Raw genomic sequence first — 22796 nt, 5'->3', positions numbered from 1 at the left:
GTAGGTACGTAGAAGAGAGCGTTCCACGAGCTGCGATGCGTGCGAGCAGGCCGTGCCGTGCAGAGCTGAGGAAAGTCATCCTCCGGCCTGCGGCCTGGTGATGGAGGGATGCGTCGATGTGGTGGTACAGCTGGGAGGGAGGACGCGGTGGGATCATCCGACCGGCCATCCTCACATCCTGATGAGTGTGAGTGGCAGAGGCTGGGGCGAGCTGAAGAGGTTCACGGTTAGCATAAGCGCTTGGTTATATATATAGATGCAGGTATGACTTATTAGTGCAACACTGATTGGTCTCGGAGGCTGTAGTCGAGGAAGCGAGGTAGCACGAGTAGGTATCTTCATCTCTTCATCTCTACCACCATATCATATACACTACTACCACCATATCATCATCACTACCATATCATCTGCATCACTACCATACTCACTACCATACTCACTACCATACTCACTACCATACTCACTACCTAGGTACCACCTCTCTGACTACCTCCCTGACTACCTAGGTACATCTCACTACCACCTACGAGTCTACCTCACTCCGTAGAGGCCCATAGTTCTCTCCACCGGTCCCTCAAACGCCCGGAGTACGAGTCTTAAGTGCTTCCTCCGGCTTCCTGCATTACCTAACTCAACCCTTGCCCGCTGATCTAGCGTTCTGGTCGTATCCTTTAAGATTTTTTTCTTCGCCCTCTCAACTTTCACCCCTCTCGTCGCTTCTTCAGATATATCGACATATCAATATCGACATCGACGTCTGGCAGTGGACTTGATTTGCTGCAGGGAGTTCAGCCTTCGCCTTCGCCACCACTTCCTGCTGGCCCTGTCTGCCCGTCTGCCCGTCTCGCCAATCACCAGCACCCCTCCCAGCCCCGGACCAGCGCCGCCCCGAACGAACGTCAACGGTGACCTCGACCTGACCTGATCCTGAAGTCGACTCGACCAGGCTTGACTTGTCCTTGCAAAGGCGAAAGGTATAGGGAGCAACGCACTTCGGGAGTGCTCGTGGATGGAACCCAGGTAACGATATGGCGGAGTTTGGAGGAGTAAATCCCCATGCCCACGCAGACCTCCTGCGGCAAGCGATGCTTCAAAAGTGAGTCTCACATCTACTATCATCTCTCGTCGCTCTGTCTCTACTTGATGTCTATGTTCTTCTCCGTGTCTACTTGATGCCTATGTCTTGTCTGTCTGCCAACGGCGTAACGGTGACTACTTGCTTGGCTGGTGAGACAGGTATATCTCCATGGCCAGAAAGTGGCGAACACACCACAAACCCCATCACCTCCCCAAGTCTGTCCTGCTGGATGGCGATGCATCCGCCTGTCCAGATGCTGAATCCCCAACCGGCCTGTGACAGCTTGGTGGCGTTCATCATGTCCTTGCAATAGCCACATCGACGGGAAGCGGTCGACCAACCTCTGGCCTATGCAGAGTCGCTAGCAAGACTCCAAAATAGTGCAGCCTCAGGATGCTGAAACAGCAGTCCCAGCCCCCTTTCCCTGCTCTCTTCCTTGCTCTCCGTCTCTAGCTCTGCTCTGCTTTGTTTTTTTTGCCCACAGAAATCCTCGTCCGTCGACTACAGATGGCTAACCCACGTCCAATATACAGCCAGAAACATGGGGACGACAGCCAGGACCAGATCGGCTCCATGGGCTCGACGCCCTCGGGAATTGCGACGCCGCAGCCAGATCCCTCCGACAAGCGCGTCCCGGGGATAATGCCTAGTTTCTTTGCACAGGTTCGTGCCGGTTCCGATTCTACTTCAGCCCCTACCACCAGTCTACGATCTCCTCCCATGCCTTCTCCAGCCCGCCATACCCCAGGGGAGCATAATAGTGATGAGCGTGATGTCGGTGGACGCTGCCAGGCCGCCGGTGGAGAGACACAGGGAATATCAGCGGCAGCACAGAAATCGCCAACCTCTCAATCTTCACACCCGCCCTGCCCCTCATTATCTGAGTCCACGAACCTGCTGGATCGTGGTCGCCAACATTCTGCGCCAGCTCCTTGCTCCTCCTCCTCCTCTTCTTCTTCCTCCCCTCCTGTCACAACCCAGAGCTTGGATGTTATATCAGATAAAGAGTACCTCGCCTCCGCCAGGGATGGAATCAGTCGTGTTGGCAGCGGCGGTGGCGGCGGCGTCCATGGCAGCGGTAGTGGTGGTGCCGTCAACCCTCTACCTACACCCCCTCGTTCCTCGTTCTGCTCTATCACACAGAAGGATACCGAAGAGGTAGAGAACGGTGCTCCCGAGATAGACACTGGCGTTAGCTCGGTGTACCGTGCCCTGAAGAACCTTATTTTCTCCAAAACGTCGCAAAAGCAAAAGACGAAGCGGCATACTTCATTCCCTGTCTCCAGTGTCTCGCCCGATGCCGTCATGGCCTCCCATTTCTCTAAGCCCTCCCGTCCTTCTTCTCAATCAATATCACAATCCCATTCCCTATCCTCATCCTCAAAATCTCCCACCCAACACCACCACTCAATCTCCAGCTCATGTGAGGAACTGGCAAAGCTGACTGACAACGCGGCCGCTGGTCCGCGTACAAAGAACACGCCCCCGCTTACCCCCCGCGCCATGTCCAATGAAACCGATGCCGCGGAAAAGAGAGATCCGCCGAGGTCAATAATAGAAAACTCCCCGCCTCATCAGGGCAATACGCCAGACAGTGCGTCAAACAGGAATTCGGCCACGGCTCGGAAAAGCGCGTCCAAAAAACCCACTATTTCTTCTAGATCGAGCGGGGACTCGGAAGAGTCTGGGGTTCCGGTAACTGCCTCCTTAAAGGGCAAACTAACAGTAAAGATAGTTGAAGGACGAGGGCTACGGCCTAGCATCGATCCCTATGTCGTTTGCGTTTTTGAGTGGAACGAATACATCTCCAAGGGCGCAAAGGCCGAAAAGGCTGGTCCAGGTGGTAGCCTAACAGGTCCCGGTATGGGCTCGGGGAGAAATAGACTGGAAGCGCTTGGCTCGGTGCCGATTCAACGGTCGAATAGCGACTCGGGGCGACCCATGGCTATTCCGATGAGGAGCCGGCAGAGCAGCCATAATAGCATGATGGATGGAGGACATAGTAGTGGGCTTACTGAAGTCACTGATCCCCAGTGGAATCACGATGCTATTTTGTGCGTTGCGCGTGCATATCTTTTTCCTTTACTACCTTCTATCCCCCGGCTGGCTTCCTTTTTTTTACTAATCCGAATATAGTGACGTCCTTGGACATGAATCGGAGCTTGACGTGTCTGTCTACGACCGTTCGAATCACGAAGCTTTCCTAGGCCACCTGAAGTTATCCCTCAACTTGAAGGAAGACCACACCACGCTTTCTGGATGGTATCCTCTACACCCACTCGCTCACGGCCAGGGACCCGTGTCGGGCGAGATATTCCTACAGATGAGCTTCCAGAAGACGGACAAGAGGCACTTTGGTCCCAACGACTTCCAGATCCTTAAGCTTATCGGAAAGGGCACGTTTGGTCAAGTGTATCAGGTGAGGAAGAAGGATACGCAACGAATCTACGCCATGAAGGTCCTGTCCAAGAAGGTGATTATTCAGAAGAAGGAGATCGCGCATACCCTTGGCGAGAGAAACATTCTTGTCCGTACAGCGATGACGGATTCTCCATTCATCGTTGGTCTGAAGTTCTCCTTCCAGACTCCTACAGATCTATATCTCGTTACAGACTACATGTCTGGTGGTGAGCTATTCTGGCATCTCCAGAAAGAAGGACGATTCCTAGAAGCCCGTGCAAAGTTCTACATTGCCGAACTAATCCTTGCCCTGCAACATCTTCACGACCACGACATCGTGTACCGAGACTTGAAGCCCGAGAATATCCTTCTCGACGCAAACGGCCACATCGCACTGTGCGATTTCGGCCTTTCCAAAGCCAACCTCACAAAGGACGATACCACCAACACCTTCTGCGGTACGACCGAATATCTCGCTCCCGAAGTCCTACTCAACGAAACAGGGTACACCAAGATGGTCGATTTCTGGTCATTGGGTGTTCTCGTCTTTGAGATGTGCTGTGGCTGGAGCCCCTTCTACGCCGAGGACACGCAGCAGATGTACAAGAACATTGCGTTCGGCAAGGTTCGCTTCCCGCGCGATGCGCTCAGCGCTGAAGGAAGGAACTTTGTCAAGGGTCTGCTGAACCGAAACCCTGAACATCGTCTTGGCTACCGAGATGATGCCAAGGAACTTATGGCACACCCGTTCTTCCACGACATCGACTGGGCTGTTCTGGCCAACAAGGGCGTTATCCCTCCCTTTAAACCGACGCTAACGTCCGTCATGGACACGTCGTACTTTGATCCGGAATTCACCACTGCATTAGAGCAGTCGGCGTCTCTAAATGCCAGGGCCGCTGCGTTGGCTAACGGGTTAAACCCTGCAGGCACGCCCTTGTCGCCGGGCATGCAGGCAAACTTCAAGGGGTTCACTTTCGTCAACGAGAGTTCGATGGAACACCATATGAACCACGGCCACGGCCATGGTAGCTACACCAGCCATCCGGCGGATGATTACATGGAGGAAGATTTCCCTGAACATGATCAATGGACACAACCTAACAAGGTTACCGGAAGTAACAGGACCGGCGCAGGCCATGGCGCCGGCGCTTCGGATCATAGTCATCGCATGAGCGGAATTGAGAGGACGAACACAACGAGGGCTTCAGACGCGCCTCAGATGTCAAACGGCGATGCGGACGGCGGTATATTCCACGACGATTATCATTTCGAGATGTGAGCATGGGGGAGCGAAAGAAAAAAAAAAGTAAACAAGAAAAAACGAGCGGAAATCTATATTTTTTATAAAAAAAAGTCACCTCCCCCGATACTGCCTTGCGTTGCCTTTATCTGCCTTCGTGCGCGCTGCCTTTTTTTAGTTGTGATCTCTCCTCCATCATGAAGTACATGACTTGATGCCGTTTGCACATACTACCATCCTATTTATGCTTGTGCTTTTTTGTATCTTCTCCTCCTTTCCTTGCCCTGCAATACCTCTTTTCCTTGCTATTTACGGCCAAGGCACGATCTCAACTTTATCTGATGAGGGTTTTTCAACCTCACCTACCGTTTTATCTTATCCTTTCCTACCTCATCTGTTGAATGGACACCTCAGCTCAGCGTTCTAGCCTCCCTTCTCACATCCCATTCCTATTCCCCATCCCATCCCATCCCATCTCGCTTATTTTCACTTCAACCATTTTCGTCTCATCAACCAGCGGTCGAGGGCGGTCTATCAGTGATCACGCAAACGAATCAAAAGAACAAAAAAAAAGAAAAAAGAAGGGGTTATACCGTACTGTCCTGCTGTTATATTTTATTTTATCTATCAGCCATATCGCTCCCAATCCAGTTTCATAAATACCAGATACGCGTTTCTGTGGTGCAGCCCTTTTCATCTCTTTACTCTTTACCGTCGAACTGCGTGGCATGGTCATCGTTCCGTACAGCATATTTCCAAGGTTCCTGCATGTAGCCAAGGGGCTGTGGGTGGTGGAGGCTGATATTTATTCATCGGTTTATTGATTTATCGTCTTTCCTATTCTGCACAACGGTCTATTTTTATCAACCCAGCCCGCCATCATTCCGCGTCTGCATACCTGCATTCCTGCATAGCATCGTATTGTCCTCTCTTCAAGTCCTTCCAGTAAAAACCATCCGTATCGTCTTTGCGTCTGGCTACAAGTGCCTAAGTAAGCCTGGTTCAGGGGCTGCTTAGTCAGTAGCGCGCGGTTCCTGCGCTAGTGCATCCCGATCCGGCCAACCAGGGGCGCCCGGGCCCACGCCTCCTTTTTTTTCGCAACCTCCACCAAAATCCATGGCTGCATCTAATGCTGTGACCTCATCCTCGACCGCACCACCGGCTTGCAAGTACGAGGGATGCTAGCGCTGGGCCACGGGTGGAGATGAAGGGCAGGGGGTGCACTGCTTGACAGGCTTAATGTGGCCTGGCGATAGGCCACATTCCGCTGTCGTGTTTCACCTTGAGTGGTGCCAGGTCTCCTTTTTTTTTTCCCTTGACAGGAAACGCTATGGACGTCAGAAGGTGTCAACTTTGGTCAAGGCTCCGATGAGGCGTCTTCCACGGGCGTAACATCGCGCCAGGACGTCGTCGGGACAGACATTGGTAGGCTGGTTGTCTCTGGCTCATCTCCTAGAAACAGCACCAAGACCAATACTCCGGACTCCATACCTACTTCTGACGGGATATATGCTGGACAATGTCTTTCGGCTCTCGAAATGCGGCTTCTCGACAACCGTCACCCTCAAGGAATCTACACACAGGGTTACGACTAGCAACCTTGGGCTTGTGGGGATGGGGGGGGAATGTTTATCGCCAAGTCCTCGTTCGCATGGTTGGTGGTGCAGGTCTTACCACACTAACTCACTAACTCGCGGCGCTATTCGTCCAAGCTGCTCGGGTATTGCTCTTGAGGCCCCCTAGTACTTCGTACGGGGATGTAGATCAGAAGGGGAGGAGAGCTGGTTTCGCGCGTTGGTGGCAGACAAACAAGCCTAATTATATACCATTTCGTCCCTCCTCTCCTCTTTCGTCCATTCACCATCAATCAGGCGCAGCCCTGTGAAAAAGAAACCATACATAGCCCGCGCAAACCGTTAGGAATCCATCCAGTACATACACAGAGACGGGGTACACGCAGACAAAGTACGACTCCTCTCTTATTTTTACCTTGAGAAATGCTGCGTTGCCATCGTCTGCAACAATGAGTGTCGTCGCTACTGCTACCTCTGGACCATCGCGAATGTCTTCAAACACCGCTTCATACCAGCACTTTACCCCTCCGCACGATCCCCCAGCGTTGGCTCATGCACGACAGGCTCCCCGTCCTCCAGTCAGAAGCCCAACGTTCCCCCTTCTCTACTCGAACCAGGTTGCCAATTCGAGCGCGCCAAACCTCTACTCCCATGCAACCGTCAGATATTCATACCACCCGTCGAAACATGGCAGGATCTCGCCGCAGGACCAGCAGCCACTGCAGGTCTTTACCAATCGTCTCCCGGACGAGGTCTACGAATGTATCCTAACCCATCTCTGGTCGTTGCATGTCGGTTCTTGCACAAACGGTTGCTTGACCTGTTATATGCGAGACTTGTATTCCCTAAGCTTGACCGATAGAGGATGGGAGAAGGCCGTCAGAGGTAAACTGTAAGCTCCATTTTCTTCATCTTTGGTGCATGTCAGTACGCGTTTTCCATTTTGCAAAAATAATAATAAGGCATTTTCGTGTCGTTATAGATATAACAAGATCCATCTTCACGGCAGCGATTCGCCAGCCCCTTTGAAGAAGTATAAGTGGAAACGTGGCAGCCGTTTGAGATTGCTTAGACGAACGCTGCGAGAGAGGAAGGCTCTGGCCAATATGGTCTTTGAACTAAGAGTTCCAGAACTGGATGCTCCCTTATTGACAGGGAAGCAACATCTTGTTCTACAGGAGTATCGCGATTTGGTTGCCTCCGTCGTCATGGTTTGCCCCAATCTCGAGCGTCTGTTGGGTCTGTCGATTCCGTATAATCACGACTTCGATCGACTCACCCATGCACTATCAACGAGGAGGAAGCTCAAGGAGCATGCTTGGATCATTGGTGAGAATGCAGAGGTGACTGAGCGAGCACAGAATAAATCCGCAGAGATGCTGGACCAAGGTCAGATATATCAATTCCTCAGCTACCACACCTCATGGTCGAAGCTCGAGTCCATGGTGTTGCACTCTATGGACTCAAAGGGTGTATTGGAACATGGAGTGTTCTTGCGAATGTTCAACTTCCTACCTGCCTTACGACATCTATCTGTTTCAGGCTTCGAAGCCGATAACTTTACAGACCGAACGTTACTCTTTCTCCCAGCCTTGACCTCCCTTCGACTTGAAGGGCTTCAGGGAGTGACGGAGAATGGACTGGCGCGCTATATGGGTAGGCCAGAGGCCAGGAGTTTAAAGTCACTCGCCTTGATAGAACAGAACATATCTTCGCTCCTTATCCTATCGAAAATCCTCGCTTCTTTAGGATGTCTGGAACGGTTCTCCATGGTACAGTCAACCGTCGTTCCATCACTACCAGAGGGAGAAATGGTATTCCAGCCGCTCCTTGCTTCGGCATCCCTGAAATACCTCCACTGGGATGTAGCGTGTCCGAATGCCGCCAACGCTCTAAACCAGATCGATACACTCCCCTTTTCCAAGATGCTGAGCACAGCAAATACACCAAACTCGCACCTAGCCCAGAGTATTCTACATGCCGGTTTCCCGTCCCTCGAACGCCTGCGTGCACCGCTTGATATAGATCCCCTAGGAGCATTACAAAATGTTTGTCGACCGTCGAAAAACGGCCTGATCATGGTCCCTGCGGATCGCCACAATCTCCCGAGGAGTTCCCATGGATCTCTACCCAAACGTCCCCTTGCCATGCCAGCGGGGAATAACCTATCTTCGGCACGTATACGCTCCCAGGCGCTTATTGATATGGCTGCAAAGGAGAACGATGCAGGCGTCAAAGTGGTCATCACCGACCATTCTGAAGACTTCCTTTCCCCCAACGTGATTATACAGCCCGGCTACGTTAGCTCTGAAGCAATTCTAGCCCTCAACAACGGCCACGCGAAAACACCTGCTCTCAAGATCCTTGAATTCCTGATACCTGCCTGCATGGGCCGAGTCGGTCTTTCTAACAAAAGCAGTACAACTGCCATCACCCCTCGATTCACCCTCCAACCCGATATCGTCAACTCAGACGCGGACGGTGGCCTAGTAAGCCATAAACACCTCTTTGCAGCAAACCAAACCGCCCTGTTCGCCGCTTCTTCCGCCACTCCTGCCCTCCCTCCGCTTCCAACTGCACAACACAACTCCAAACGAGCCAATACAAATGCCAGCTTCAGCGATGATGCTGTGTCCTCCCCTTCGACTACTACTACATCCACCTCCTCGTCCTCCCGTTTCTCGGTGTGGGGCGGGTCAAATGGACGTAGTAACCACGTTAGTGCGAAATCCAACGGCTCCAATCCACCAATGCCACCTAAAACTCCAACTTCCCCTACCAGGTCTGCTGCTTGGCCAGGTACATGTGGCAATGGAGATCAACCCTTTTGGGCTAGGGAGACGTGTAACGGTTCATGGAACCAGGGCCATAAATCCGGCAAGGAGTGGTGGAGTCATGCTGAGCGTGAGCGGAATATTGGTGGTATTAAGAAAGCCGATACTTCTGCAGCGATGCTCAGCGTGAGTGATATTTTCCGTTGATATCACCGTTTCTTTTTTCACCTTTTACTTGTATATCTCTATTTTCCCCTTTATGGTTTGACCTGGCTGGCGTTTGGGTTGGTATGAACCCTGTTCCTCCTACTATTTATTGTTTATTTCATGACCCCTTATTGCTTATTGTTCGCCCCCGGATTTACCCGGATACTACCTAAACAGGGGGATAATGTATAGTTTTCTTTAATGTGTACCACCAGGTGTTATAATGTGTTGGGATATATGTATGATCAAGGCATATTTACAATTATAGTGTTTAGTTAATTAATATGCACATGTTATGGATATAGTCAACTCAACTTTAATTGGTAGATTGCAACAGTTGATCATTAATTAATCTTTTGCTCAACAACGGGAACACGGATGGAGCTGGAATCAATAGTATGGCAGTAAAAACGTTAAATTGTATATCTAGAACAGAGTTGGTATTTAACAGGGAGAGGAAAGGAAAAATAGCTTCTCCCAAACTGTTACCAGCCTTGCGCATTTAGACATATATGCCAACATTGGTATCCTTCTTCTTCGCCATAACTTCCGAAATGGCATCGACGTAATGTTCGTGGCTCACTTTGTTGACACCCTTTCGTAGCGCAATCATACCAGCCTCCACACAAACAGCCTTGAGTTGGGCACCGCCAAATTCATCAGTACTCCTAGCAAGTTCTGGCCAGTTAACCTTATCGTCAACCGTCATCTTGCGAGAATGGATTCTAAGAATCTGGGCACGAGCTTCCTCATTTGGTAGCGGGAACTCAATCTTGCGATCCAAACGGCCGGATCGTAAAAGGGCGGGATCGAGGACATCAATACGATTAGTAGCGGCGAGGACCTTGACTCGATCGTCGGAGGCAAATCCGTCAAGCTGGTTGAGAAGTTCCAACATAGTTCGCTGCACTTCTCTGTCTCCTGACTTCTCAGAGTCGAAACGTTTGGTACCGATAGCGTCAAGTTCGTCAATGAAGATAATGGCTGGGGCCTTTTCCTTGGCTAGAGCGAAGCAGTCGCGTACCAGCTTGGCACCATCACCGATAAACATTTGTACAAGCTGAGGGCCGGCGAGTTTGAGGAAAGTTGCGTCTGTTTGAGCGGCGCAAGCTCGGGCGAGAAGAGTCTTACCAGTTCCTGGTGGGCCGTACATGAGGGCACCTATATATAAAAGTTAGTTGCTATCTGTACATATATCGTTCCTCGGGGTGTCAAAACAACATGATGGAGGATGGATGTTGCTATAACAGTTAGTGTATAATAGCATACCTTTGGGAGCTTTAATGCCAATCTTCTTAAACCTGTCCGCTTCCTTCATAGGCCAAACTATAGCTTCAAGTAGCTCTTCGATTTGTTTGTTCAGACCACCGACATCAGTGTATTGTTCCGTTGGCTTCTCATCCACCTCCATAGCCTTAACACGACTGTCATATTCGGCGGGTAGGGTATCCAGTACAAGGTAAGAGTCTTTATTCACACCGATTAAGTCGCCAGGTTTCAACTGCTCGTGGTCGACGAGACCGATGAGTGGAAGGAAGATCGTTTGTCGTGTAGATGTTTTGATGACTGCAGATTTGCCGACACGGGTAGCATCGAGATCGATATTGGCACCTTCTTCAGCCGCTTCTTCCTCCACGTCAAGATCCAATAACTCCACAACGTTACCAACTAGGTAGGGTAGTTGTCTAAGCAGTATCATGTCAGTATTTTTCGACGTCGCCTCAGAAAGACTTAGCGGCAATATATGTAAAAAGTAAGTCTAACCGGTTATTTTCGATCTTGTCCAGGTTCTCCCTTATCTTCTCCTTCATCGTGTTCTGCTCATGCGTCAACCGCTGGAATTCGCTCTTCATGATCCGCATGTCGTTTTCGATGAGTTTCCGTCTGTTGACGATGTCTCTTGTACTTGATCGTAGGATTTCCTCGTCTATGAGCTCTTCTTCCTGTTTCTTCTCTGACTCCTTCATCTCCGCATCACCGTCCTTGTCTGACGCCTTGCCATCGCCACCTTTTCGGTCATCCTTCTGGTTCTTGTCTTCGCGCTCAAGGTCGTCGAGATCCTCTAAGGTAGACATGGCGCCGAACGTAAGATAAACCGTAGAACGAAGGATAAGCTCAGTACAATGGGCTGGTCAGACAGGGTCAGCCCAGTTTCGTATGATACAAGAGCAGATATGCGGTTTGCAAGTGAGAGGCGTAGGTGGTTGAGGCTGTTGCTGCTGGACGAGCTGCTTCTCTTGGTGTTCCGAGCTCCAAGCTGATGCATCACGTAAGCTTATTGTTTGCCTGGGAGGCGCGTCACGTGGTCATTGTTTTCAACGTCTCCTGGCTCATTCTACTAGGTTCTTGAAGGCATGGAGTAACCAATTCTAGAGCCTCGACGACTATACCACAATAACAAGGTCTAAGACAGGGGAACATTCTATCTATTTACAACATGCTGTCTAACAACTGTTCCTTTCTAGGAATATACACGAGAATCCTTTACCATCGGCCTATATCTGTGCAAGCAGTTGGTCCCTTCCATTCTTGAGGAGGCGATATCGTGACACAAAATCGTCATGGTTGACTGTGATGTTTAAAACTGTCAATATGTGGCTTCTCTATAAATAAAATACCCTGCCTTCCTTGGGAGTACTTACTATATCCACCGCACATCCGTCTTTTTCCCGAGAATGCAGAGCGGCCGTGGAGGATTCTCCAATTATCGAAGACTGTGTAATTGCATGTAATCAGTCGCTATCCTCGAGTTCAGGTTAACCCTTGAGGTATACTTACTGAGTGGGGTCCCAGGCTCGAGTTTAAGCCAAATTTCCATATCAGGGCGCTTAAGAATTTCATTCCACTTTTTCGCAGCTCGGTACCAACGATGAATCGTTTCTAGCGAATCCCCATTTCCAGGGGCACGGTCGTCATTGTTCCACCGAACTTGGTACAGCTCCGAAGAATCGCTGAGGTGGTTTAACACCGAAAATGAGCTGGCTGGCTGGATACAAACATCCTCGTTTCCGCTAGAATGAGAAGTGATTTTAATATTGCTTAGAGCCTGGTAAGCTTCAGGGTCTTCAGCAAGCAGTGTACGAGCAGCTTCAAATCCATCAACTAGCAAGGTCTCTCCACCTTTTCCGCCGGTATGTGATAGAATGTGGAACATCTGAAGGCCTGCAGGGTCCGTAAAGTAAGTCGTGTCGGTGTGGGCATTGAGATGCTGTGATGTATATGCAGTGTCCTTCATCGAGAGGTCGGATGTAAAGTCCCAGAAGCCTCCTGTTTATATATATTAGCATATCACTCGTTCCTTGCCCGAAAGCTAGCAGACTTACCATAATGTGTCGGCCTGATGAAAGCCAATCGTTCTAATAGCTTCTCAGTCGCTTCAGGCGTCGCAGGGCTACCCTTGACGAAGCTAAAACCGAATCGATACTACAAAAACGAGCCGTAAGCCTTCCTGCGTGCGATGCTATTAGCTCGAGGGACGTACAATGTTATCTGTCCACTTCCGTACACCTTCGTCAGACGACATCACTTCCTCGTACGCTACAGTTGGAAGCGATTTAGAGGTATTTTTAACAAATTCGAGATCAGCCCTAGAAGGATGATTAAAGACAGTCGAAGGCAATGGTATCCTGAAGTCACTTACCGTAACGCGGGTCCTCCTGTGGAAGTGGTGTCAGGTGTGATATGGTTCTTTAGCCATTCATACGCGTAACGACTTTTATGGCCATCTCCCGCCCCTGTTTGAAAGTCAGGGCCGGGTCATTTGCATATTCAACGCCATGAATCATATACATACATTCTATTTCAAGGCCATCTGTCAGTGCATTTACAGCTACCGGTTTGCTGTCCTCGGGTAGCTGCTCATTCTCGTTAGCTTCGTCTCAAGGTCGTCGTGTAAGTAGGTTTCATTTACAGAAAAAGTATCCAGAAGCCTTTGCCTAGTCTCAGGATGTACGCATTGGCGGCACTGGCAGTTGTCCCTCAGCCAAAAATTTGACCTATACATGTCTAAATATTAGCTCAGTAACAGGATTTCGGACAAAATCAGGTAAGGTACCATTTGCGCCCTTCAAGACCGGGAATAGGTAGAGAAACCGAAGACCCGGCTAACGAGTCCAACTGAGGATCACTTGATTTTGCTCCCGCCTTCATGGAAGAGGAGTATGACAAAGATCTAACTCCAGGGTATAAGGTTGTAGGGTATAATTGGAAATTCGGCTTAAAAGGTGGACGCTATATTATAAAGCAGTGGTATTTATATCAATTTCCGTATCCATCGAAGGTACAGTTATATTCAAAGAAAAACAAACCGGTACATGACTTGACAGGCGGGATATATTATTCGTTGGTCTGAGAAAACATGAGCAGATGAACCGTATGAATATAAGATGTTGCAAAAGGGCTGTAGCTTACTGTGGGGTACGAATGGCCCGAACCAGTCGAAGGCCATTCATTTTTATCGTATCGTGTGACGAAAATGTAGATAAATATATAAAAAGAAAATATTGCGAGAACTAGAAGGAATAATGAAATCCTTCTCAACTTTACTCTATGGTGCGGGGTTGTAAGAGCTTGTCAGGAGAAGATCCCGTATAAATATAACTAAATGTCTGATCCCGCTAAGGAATAACCGGCTTCACGTTAAAATACGGATGGCTTCATAGCGAGTCCAAGAACCTCCGCAACAGCAACAAAAGAGCTCCGTGATTGGAGCTTGCTAAAACTTCCGATATCCAGAAGTGTCACGTGGCGGGGTACTTCTTCTGGCGCAGAAGAACATTTTATTAGGAGAATATCCAACTTCATGGACTAAGGACACAAGGTCAAGTATATACTTGTTTATAAAAAGGACATATACTACACCAGTAAGCGAATCAATGGTCATTTAAGACGTGGATATCTGGTTATCTCAGTGAAACTACCACGAGCCAAGGTCTTTATATAGATAAAAGTTCAAAACATAAGGGATGGCTAGAAAGCTTTCAAGAGCCTACCATTTAGGCTAAATATATCCATAATGTCGGGGTCTAAAGCTTGCTTTTGGCTCCTATAACCTTCACGAGAGCACGGCCATTGGACAAGACAACCTTGCCTTGCCCATTCTTGGTGATGAATATGATCTCTTCAAACCCATCCTCAAGTTTACCCGTCCTCCACATCTCCGTGATAAGTTTATCGCCAGGCCGAACTGGAGAGGCAAACCGGGCTTGAAATTCCCTCATGTTCTTGGGGTCGCTGCCACCGAGTTTCTCAAGGACAGCGTGGGCAGTCATGTTCCAGCTGAAGAGGCCGTGGATAATGATACCTCCGAAACCCATTTTCTTTCCAGGAGCCGGGTCCGCGTGGAGTGGATTATAATCGCCATTGAGACTAGGAAAGTTAGCCGTTGGGAACCTCGAGAATAGACATTGCAAAGGGATATATACCGATAGAGTAGTGAAGTATTCTCGGTGGTCTGGAACTTGTGAACTACGTCGGGGGTCTTCCCTTGAGGCGGAGGAAAGTTGACGCTCGCAGGCCCTATAGGCGGGTTAGAATTGGGACCTGGTTTTGAAGATTTGGGCCCAGCTCACCCTTTGGACCACCCCAATTGCCCTGGCCAACATAAAACCCGCTCCCAATGACCTTTGTATAAACCTCCCCACTCTCTTTATCCACGATCAAGTTTTCAACTTCCACTACAGTGCCGGCTTTTCCCTTATCATATACGCCAAGGACTTTGGACCGTAGTTCGAACTTGCGACCCTCACTGGTAACCGGCAAAGGTTTATAGAAGGTCATCTTCCTTTGGCCATCGACCGAACGCCGGGGGTCAAAGGAAGGGACACCTGGGATGTCCCTAGATGCTTTGCTGGCATAGAAGTCAATGACTTCTTGTGTAGTATATTTAAATGCTATGATGAATCATTAGGTCATGGCGAATAAGGGGACACGAGTGTCGTTAATATATAAACGTACGCAGAACGATAGGATATGTTGGGAAAGCTGCAAAATTAGGGTGCAGCTCCTATCCCATAAGCACAACAATTAGTTGATTAGCTTCCGGTTAAAGAGCTGAGTGCGTCACGTAGGAACGTACATATAAGAAGTGAAGCTCTTCAGCCGTGCAGCCAATGCTGTTAGCAAAAAGAAGGAGGTCTCTCTTCAACCAGCTCACCTCCTCGCTGGGGAATTGGTGGCCTGCTCCTGGACCGCTCATATTAGCGACTTTAGCTGTCTCGCTGATTGACCAAGAGGTATTATGAACGCAAATGAATGATAGGGCAGCCTAAATATCAATTCCTTATATATGGTATCTACAAGAACAACTATAAGCCTGCCGGTTCTTCTGGGGGGTTAAATAGTTGATATCAACAGCTCCTTGCCGGGAGAACTTACTTTAAAGCTGTTTAAGCCGAGGCTGCGCTGTTGAAATAACCGGCTTATTCAGCTACCAGCTGTCGGATAATTGTCTTAACCTTTATAAAGCAGTCATCCACCAAACTTTCAACAAGTAGCCCGCATGGCTTAATGGTAAAGCGCATCACTAGTAATGATGAGATTCTCAGTTCGATTCTGAGTGTGGGCATCTTTTTTTGCTCTTTCTTTCTCCTTATTTTTCTCCTTATTTCGCCTTCCATCAAGGGACACGTTTACAAACCTCTAACCATACTTAAGCGTGAACTATCTTTTTGCAACAATCTTATGTGCAATGCTTCAGTATTCCGTACTGAGATTTGCAAATAGTCGGCAGTTGGTGGTGGGTGTCATGTGACCTTCTCCTTTTCTGTTACGGCGACAGCCATGAGGGTACTGACATTTATAGTCACTCTACGGAGTACTGTTACTCCGTACTCAACGAGTTTGAAATGCCACAAGTAACTAAAATTTGAAGCTGTGCTTAGCTCTGTAGATACAACTATTCGTGGGTGGTTAAAGGGGGCTAAAGACGTGTGATGACTTCGAATGTCCCGGGATCCAAGTCCTCGAAAAGTATAGTATGAGGCACTGTCTCGGAGTCTGTACTTCTAACCTAATGTAGAAAGCATGTTGGCTATTCTTATTGACAGTAGGGACAGTTAAAAACTAAATTCCATGGGCGGTTGAGTTGTTTCAAAAGCATAGCAATGATGTAAATGAAGATGTTGGCTGGTTTGGAGGTTTGGAGCCTTCATTTAAATAAATGTATTTCTAAAGGTATATTATTATAACCTTCTTCAAAAAAAGTATTACAGCTAATAGATATCAGCTGCACTTCGGAACTTCCAAGACGATGGTGTTGCACGAAGTCTGCTCGGAAGAGATATTCACGGCGGACACACAACACCTGAGGGTTATATGCACTAGGGATTGCGGGATTGGTACCTCACACACTTCTCATTCTAGCTTGTTGTTCGTTTAGCAGCAACGTCACTGTACGGAGTAATTGCAATTCTGTCATCTTTGTCTTCTTGAATTGTCTCACGGACCTCCCTATTTCGTGGTCGACTAGATAGGTCCATAGGGGGAATAGGGTATCATTGACAGCCATCGACACCGTAGACTCGCATGGAGAAGGTGAAGTGAGAAGGGGAATGTTATAAAACAGGGCTGATATCTGTAGTTTAACTTCGCCATTACAAACCTCCGACTACGTTCGTCTCCATCCCTTGACTCGTCTTTAGAAGGAGAGGTGCGAGGTTGACAAGGTTGATGTTTAAGCGAAATATCCCGGCTAACCTCTAGGTTTTCAAGCGAGAACCTTGCCCCAACAATCAGCCCGCATGGCTTAATGGTAAAGCGCATCACTAGTAATGATGAGATTCTCAGTTCGATTCTGAGTGTGGGCATTTTTTTTTTTCTTCCATTCCCTTATTGATGGGAACGAATGGGCGAATTCTTTTTTTTTTTTGTTAAAGGACTAAACTAGCTAAGCCGAAGGGCAAGTGTATACTGTGGTAAGACGAGGTGAGAATAAACGACCTAGATGGTGGTCACTTCATAATTAATTATGCCAACCCAGGAAGGAATATTTGGGGGGAGACATCATATCTTCAGACGAGAAAATCAAAATATAAATGTATGCTAATAAACTAAACAAATCGGTTAGACTAAGCATCTACTCGAGGGTATCAATTGCAAATCGAGGAGCTTTAAAAAATCGCCGTTTATATCATCATCATCTCTCCTTTTATAGCCCATGCACTTAAGAACACGCCAGATACATTCCCAACGCCATTGCCATATTGCTTAGTTATATCTTTTCTCAACTCATACGTTCCGTAGTGAAAGAAACAAAGAAACAAAGTCCCAAGCAGATCCGAATCGATTTGAGCGAAAAAACAACGAAAAATGAACGCGAAGGTTGGCACTACCAGAAACCAGAAAAGCCGGCAGGTAGAAATGCGCTTAGCACATTCTATATTGGCAGAGGCCCTGGGTGTTACGGGTTTCGTCCTGGGCATCAAACTCGAAACCTATCGTGATATCGAGATCACGCTTGTTCTTCTGGTTTGGTCGGTTCTCCAAGAAGCCGGTGACGGCCTCCTGGGCACGGATGGTGAGGACGTCACGCAGGTAAAAGACGGTCTGCTTCCAATGGGTGTACTTGGCATGGGGCCCAGTTGAGAAGTGGACTGGCTTGTGGCAGGCGGTGAAGTCAATATCGAACCAGGCAATCAGGGCGTGGATGTAGTCGTCGCGTCTGGCGGTGAGGCTGAATGGGACTTTGAATGATAGGTCCGCGGCGGTAACGGTGTAAAGGTCGAAAGTGATAACGGCACAGGGGTCGCTGACTAGAGCCTTTAGCTCAACGGTGTCAACCAGAGGCTCAGTAAGAGCAACGTCCTTCATGGCCGAGTAGTCGAAGCCGTAAACATTGTCCCAGACTATTAGAGCTAGTTAGCAGTGTAAAAGTATCAAGGGGAAAAAAGTAGGGACGTACATCCGATCTTCTCCTCCTTGTAATCACCATCCTCGATTGCTCCAAGGTAGATGGTGGCCTTGTCAGGGAAAATCAAACCGTTGGGGTTGAGGTAGTTGTCTCTAGCGTAGAGGACGGTGTCCAACATGGACTCATAGAGAAGGAAGTATCCCATCCACTCTGAGATGATGATATCAACCTTGGGGAAGGGAAGGTTTACCTCCTCCATCTTGCCTTGGAGAAGGGTAATCTTGTCTGACATTCCGTTTGCCTCCACGATCTCGCGGGCCTTTCCAATGATGGAGGACATGTCGACACCGATAACATGCTTTGCGCCAGCCTTGACAGCAAACCTATTCACGCGGAGTTGGTTAGCCACAATCCACCCAGCTATCAAGTATATGTGCGTGGGAATGCATACATGCTGAGAATACCAGTTCCGCAGCCAACATCGAGAACCACCTTGTCCTTGAAAAGGTGTTTGCTATTGTAGATAGCATCACGGTATGAGCGAGTTCTCACTTCATCTTTCTATACGTGTCACGCATGGTTAGTATACATCCTGCCGCGTTATAAAAGTCGCATTCGAGTCCAAACTTACAAGCATCTCCTCGTGGATTCCTGAAATATGCCATCACCATTAGCAAGATATTCACAAACCACCTTCTCACTTCATATCATGGTGGGGGTATTACCATAATGATCGTAGCTATAGAAGAGTCAGTAACTTAACAATTACAGCAGTAGAGCTGTTCACAACATACCTCGTAAAGTAACGGACCTCAGCATGGTCCATTCCAACCATCCTGTCCGCGCTGGAGGCAGTGAAGCCCACCTGGCTGGTGCTATCTGCTGAAGTATCCATGATTGCAAAGGGACTCAACGACGAAACCGCAGAAAATTAGACAGTACGCTGAACGATAGAGTGACTAGGGCGTCTAAGCAGTAACGACTCGGAAGGTGAAATCGTCTGTAGGTGCAAGGGGAGAGAAAATTCCCACTGCTCAAAAGTTAGGCCTCTCCCTTCCCATAACCCACCATCTAAAAAAATTAAAAAAGACGCGGGAGATTTTCTTAGTTTGCACCGTTTGCACCTGCCCTGCTATTCTGTGGTCTTGTAGAACTCAAGGTCGAAGTTGTGTAGCTGTCGGGGCAATTAGTTTAGTGGTATAACGTCCGTTTTGCATCTTGGCATATCTACGGAAGGTCGTGATTTCGATTATCACATTGTCCAGATTATTTTTTTTTCTTTTTTTTTTCCTTTTATTTTTTATGCCCATACATGATTGTGTCTATCTTTTATATGTGTAGTATTTATAGCAGAGGCCTATTTTCATGTCAAGGGGTTCCTTTGCTGGCGTCGTCAGCTCCCCCTGAACAAAGTAGGAGGAGCTTGTTACTCTGTTAACCACTATAAACTGCCAAGGAGGATCACCCTTTTCGCGATCAAAGCGACTTTTGGAGCTTCCTTCAGGTCTTGCATCAATCATGAAACCCACTGGGATACCCTTTGCTCGATGGGTTCTGGCTCTTTGTGTTTGGTTACTCCTGGTCGATATATCCCAGGCCTCCCTTGGCGATAGACTGCCGGAATTTAAAGATTGTCTCGAGGTACAGCCTTCCCTGCTGCCTCATGCTCAGACGGTGTCTAACTATTCTTGACGAGATAGAAATGCAAGAAAGAACAGTGTGAGACAAAGCAGGTTTCGCTCCGTAAGTCTTGCCATACGTGACTACAACTCGTTCTTCCGACTAAAGGATCAAGCTTGAACAGCGCTACACCTTCGGCTCCTACTCTGGGACTGCCCGTCGAACTGCGACTACACCTGCCAGCATGTCGTAACCAACCTGCGGGTGGCCAGGGAGCCGCCAATGCTCAACCCAGTCGTCCAATATCATGGCAAATGGCCCTTCCATCGAGTCATGGGCATCCAGGAGCTCTTCTCCGTCGTTTTCTCCCTCTTCAACTACCTCGCCCACTACCGCGGAATACAGGCAGTGAAGGAACGGATACCGCAGTCTTTCACGATGCGGAAGTACTACCTGTGGCTCGGCTACATCGGACTGGCTAGCTGGACGTTCAGCATGATATTCCATGCGAGGGACTTTCCCTTGACGGAGAAGCTGGACTACTTCGCGGCCGGGGCCAGCGTGCTGTACGGCCTGTACCTGGCGGTTATCAGGATATTCCGCCTGGATAAGCTGCGGCCGCACTATAAGCCGTCGCTCCTACGGTGGTGGACGGTCTGCTGTGGGACGCTATACCTCATGCACGTCTCGTACTTGAGCTTCTGGTCGTGGGACTACACCTACAACATGGCTGCCAACGTCGTGGTGGGTATAATTCAGAATCTGATGTGGACTGTGTTTAGCTTTCGGCAGTACAAGAGGTATACGAAGTCTTGGACGGTGTGGCCTAGCATGATTGTGGGATGGCTGATATTGGCCATGAGCCTTGAGCTCCTCGACTTCCCTCCGATTGGCGGGTTTATCGATGCCCACAGCTTATGGCACTTAGGCACAGTTGTCCCCACCATCTGGTGGTATGCGTGAGTTGTACCCTGATCCTTCCAGACAGCCAGACAGCCAGCCAGCCTTTTACTGACCAAGGTGGCCTCTTTTCCCACAGGTTCCTCGTCAAGGACGCAGAGTTCGACATCACCGAGAAGCGTCTGCGTGCGTGATACATACGACATAGAATGGAGCTATTAATATATATATCATTGATATAAATATATATTTCTATACGCCCTGGACAGTAAATATAAATGCCTGCTGTAGTCTATCCAATAATGCAGGCCATCCCACCGCATGTGAAGCTTTCTGATGCTTGTGCTGCAAACACGCCAAACACCCTCCAACCCCACGCTTCTTCGCTGTGCATCCCAAAACCTCAGCTGATTTCCCCCTCTCCCCCCCGCCGTATATAAAGAGCGAGCTTGTCACCGCTACGCTCTACCACCACACACTCTCTCACTCGTCGTAGAGGATATCATCACCAATGGCTTCCGCAGAGGTTCAACAGGCCATCAACAAGGCCGCTTCGGCTTATACCAAGCCCGAAGGAAAGATCTTTGAGTATGGAACGGCTGGAGTAAGTTCATGCTCGTGTAGGCGCCCTGGAGAGATACCCCCTGGACTAACCAATGGACAAATCTAGTTCCGTATGAAATCGTAAGGAGCCTTGTCCGGTTGCATTGCCGTTCCTCGCGCATGGATCTGTCTAATGGACGCTTCATAGAGAGCTCCTCAACACCGTCGTCTTTGCCGTAGGACTCTTGGCTGGCCTGCGCTCGAGGAAGCTCAACGGACAATACATTGGTGTTATGATCACTGCTAGCCACAATCCGGCAGAGGACAATGGCGTTAAGCTGGTTGACCCAATGGTATGTGTGGTCCTTAGCTGTATATCTGATTATGAGGAGGTCACTAATTCTGGTTATAAAACTATAGGGCGAGATGTTGGAGGTAGGAAACACTTGGAAGCTGCCATAGCTCGGTTCAGTGGGATCTTTGGCTTACCTTTAATAGGCTGAATGGGAAGTCTACGCTACCAGACTGGCAAACGCTCCCCTAGAGACCCTCGGAGAGGAGTACGCTAAACTTGTCGATGAGATTGAAATTAAAATGGACAACGCTGCCCGCGTGGTTTTTGCTAGAGATACTCGAGCTTCTGGCGCGAGGCTTGCCGGAGCACTCAGCGCAGCCATGACAGCCTCTGGAGTCGAATCCACCGATTTTAAATATATGACCACCCCCCAGCTTCACTATATTGTTCGCTGCAAGAACACCTTGGGTACTCCCTACGAATACGGAGAGCCAACCGAGCAAGGTTATTATGAGAAGCTCAGCACTGCATTTAAGAAAGTTATGAAGGGACGCACCACCACCGGATCAGTGACAGTCGACTGTGCCAACGGCGTGGGTGGTCCAAAGCTTGCGGAGCTCGTCAAATTTATACCAGCTGCCAAAGACGGCGGATTAGATATTAACGTTATCAACGACGATGTTATTAACCCGGACAGGCTGAACTCCGAGGTAATACAATTCTCCCAACGATACCCCTTGAGGAAAGAGATGGCTAACATAGATACGTTGATCTAGTGCGGAGCAGACTACGTGAAAACGAAGCAGCGTGCTCCATCTTCCTCTAAAGCCAGTGGACAAGACAGGTGCGCCTCGCTTGACGGTGATGCTGACCGATTAGTATACTACTACATGGACGCTGGTGGTGTCTTTAGACTGCTTGACGGTGACCGCATCGCCACTCTCGCAGCTTCTTTCATTGGCGAGCTTGCAAAGAACGCAGGAGTTGCCAGCAAGATCAAGATCGGTGTTGTCCAGACCGCCTACGCAAACGGTTCCAGCACGGAATATATTGAAAAGGTTCTTAAGCTTCCCGTTGTCTGCACCCCTACTGGTGTCAAGCATCTCCATCACGCGGCCATGAGATTCGACGTCGGTGTTTACTTCGAGGCCAATGGACACGGAACCATCACCTTCTCCGAACAGGCTCTCAAAACCATCAAGACTGCCGAGCCACAGTCCCCAGCTCAGCAGTATGCATTGGAGAGCCTTGTTGCACTCACAGACCTCATTAACCAGGCAGTTGGAGATGCGCTTTCTGACATGCTTTTGGTCG

At 48.9% G+C, this 22796-nt stretch overlaps 3 protein-coding genes and 3 non-coding genes across 6 annotated transcripts; 4 read left to right on the top strand and 2 right to left on the bottom strand.

Annotated features, from left to right (window-relative positions):
• Positions 1-1585: 1585 nt before the first annotated feature.
• GIQ15_01011 (AGC/AKT protein kinase) lies at positions 1586-4760 on the top strand (the record flags this gene model as incomplete). The annotated part of the gene is made up of 3 exons (XM_033548428.1): positions 1586-2672; positions 2814-3132; positions 3215-4760. The coding sequence occupies 3 exons, from the start codon at positions 1586-1588 to the stop codon at positions 4758-4760; spliced, it is 2952 nt and encodes a 983-aa protein (XP_033409379.1).
• Positions 4761-9778: 5018 nt separating this feature from the next.
• GIQ15_01010 (26S protease regulatory subunit 6A) lies at positions 9779-13232 on the bottom strand (the record flags this gene model as incomplete). Its single annotated transcript, XM_033548427.1, has 10 exons — positions 9779-10437; positions 10546-10961; positions 11041-11404; positions 11919-11990; positions 12055-12543; positions 12600-12699; positions 12758-12863; positions 12917-13010; positions 13070-13153; positions 13229-13232. The coding sequence occupies 10 exons, from the start codon at positions 13230-13232 to the stop codon at positions 9779-9781; spliced, it is 2388 nt and encodes a 795-aa protein (XP_033409378.1).
• Positions 13233-14300: 1068 nt separating this feature from the next.
• On the bottom strand, positions 14301-15472 carry GIQ15_01009 (peroxisomal dehydratase; the record flags this gene model as incomplete). The annotated part of the gene is made up of 5 exons (XM_033548426.1): positions 14301-14643; positions 14700-14793; positions 14847-15167; positions 15232-15280; positions 15353-15472. 5 exons carry the CDS (start codon positions 15470-15472, stop codon positions 14301-14303), a joined length of 927 nt encoding a protein of 308 aa, XP_033409377.1.
• Positions 15473-15769: 297 nt separating this feature from the next.
• Positions 15770-15841, top strand: GIQ15_t0007. Its single transcript has one exon. It is a non-coding gene; the product is annotated as a tRNA-Thr (tRNA).
• A 1168-nt stretch (positions 15842-17009) lies between these two features.
• GIQ15_t0006 lies at positions 17010-17081 on the top strand. Its single transcript has one exon. It is a non-coding gene; the product is annotated as a tRNA-Thr (tRNA).
• A 2223-nt stretch (positions 17082-19304) lies between these two features.
• Positions 19305-19388, top strand: GIQ15_t0005. Its single transcript has one exon. It is a non-coding gene; the product is annotated as a tRNA-Ala (tRNA).
• Positions 19389-22796: the final 3408 nt, after the last annotated feature.

Source organism: Arthroderma uncinatum, assembly GCF_011692745.1.
Source record: "Arthroderma uncinatum strain CBS 119779 chromosome Unknown scaffold1, whole genome shotgun sequence".
NCBI classification, from domain to species: domain Eukaryota; kingdom Fungi; phylum Ascomycota; class Eurotiomycetes; order Onygenales; family Arthrodermataceae; genus Arthroderma; species Arthroderma uncinatum.
Note: the sequence above shows the minus strand (reverse complement) of the source record. Positions and strands in the feature narration are given on the sequence as shown.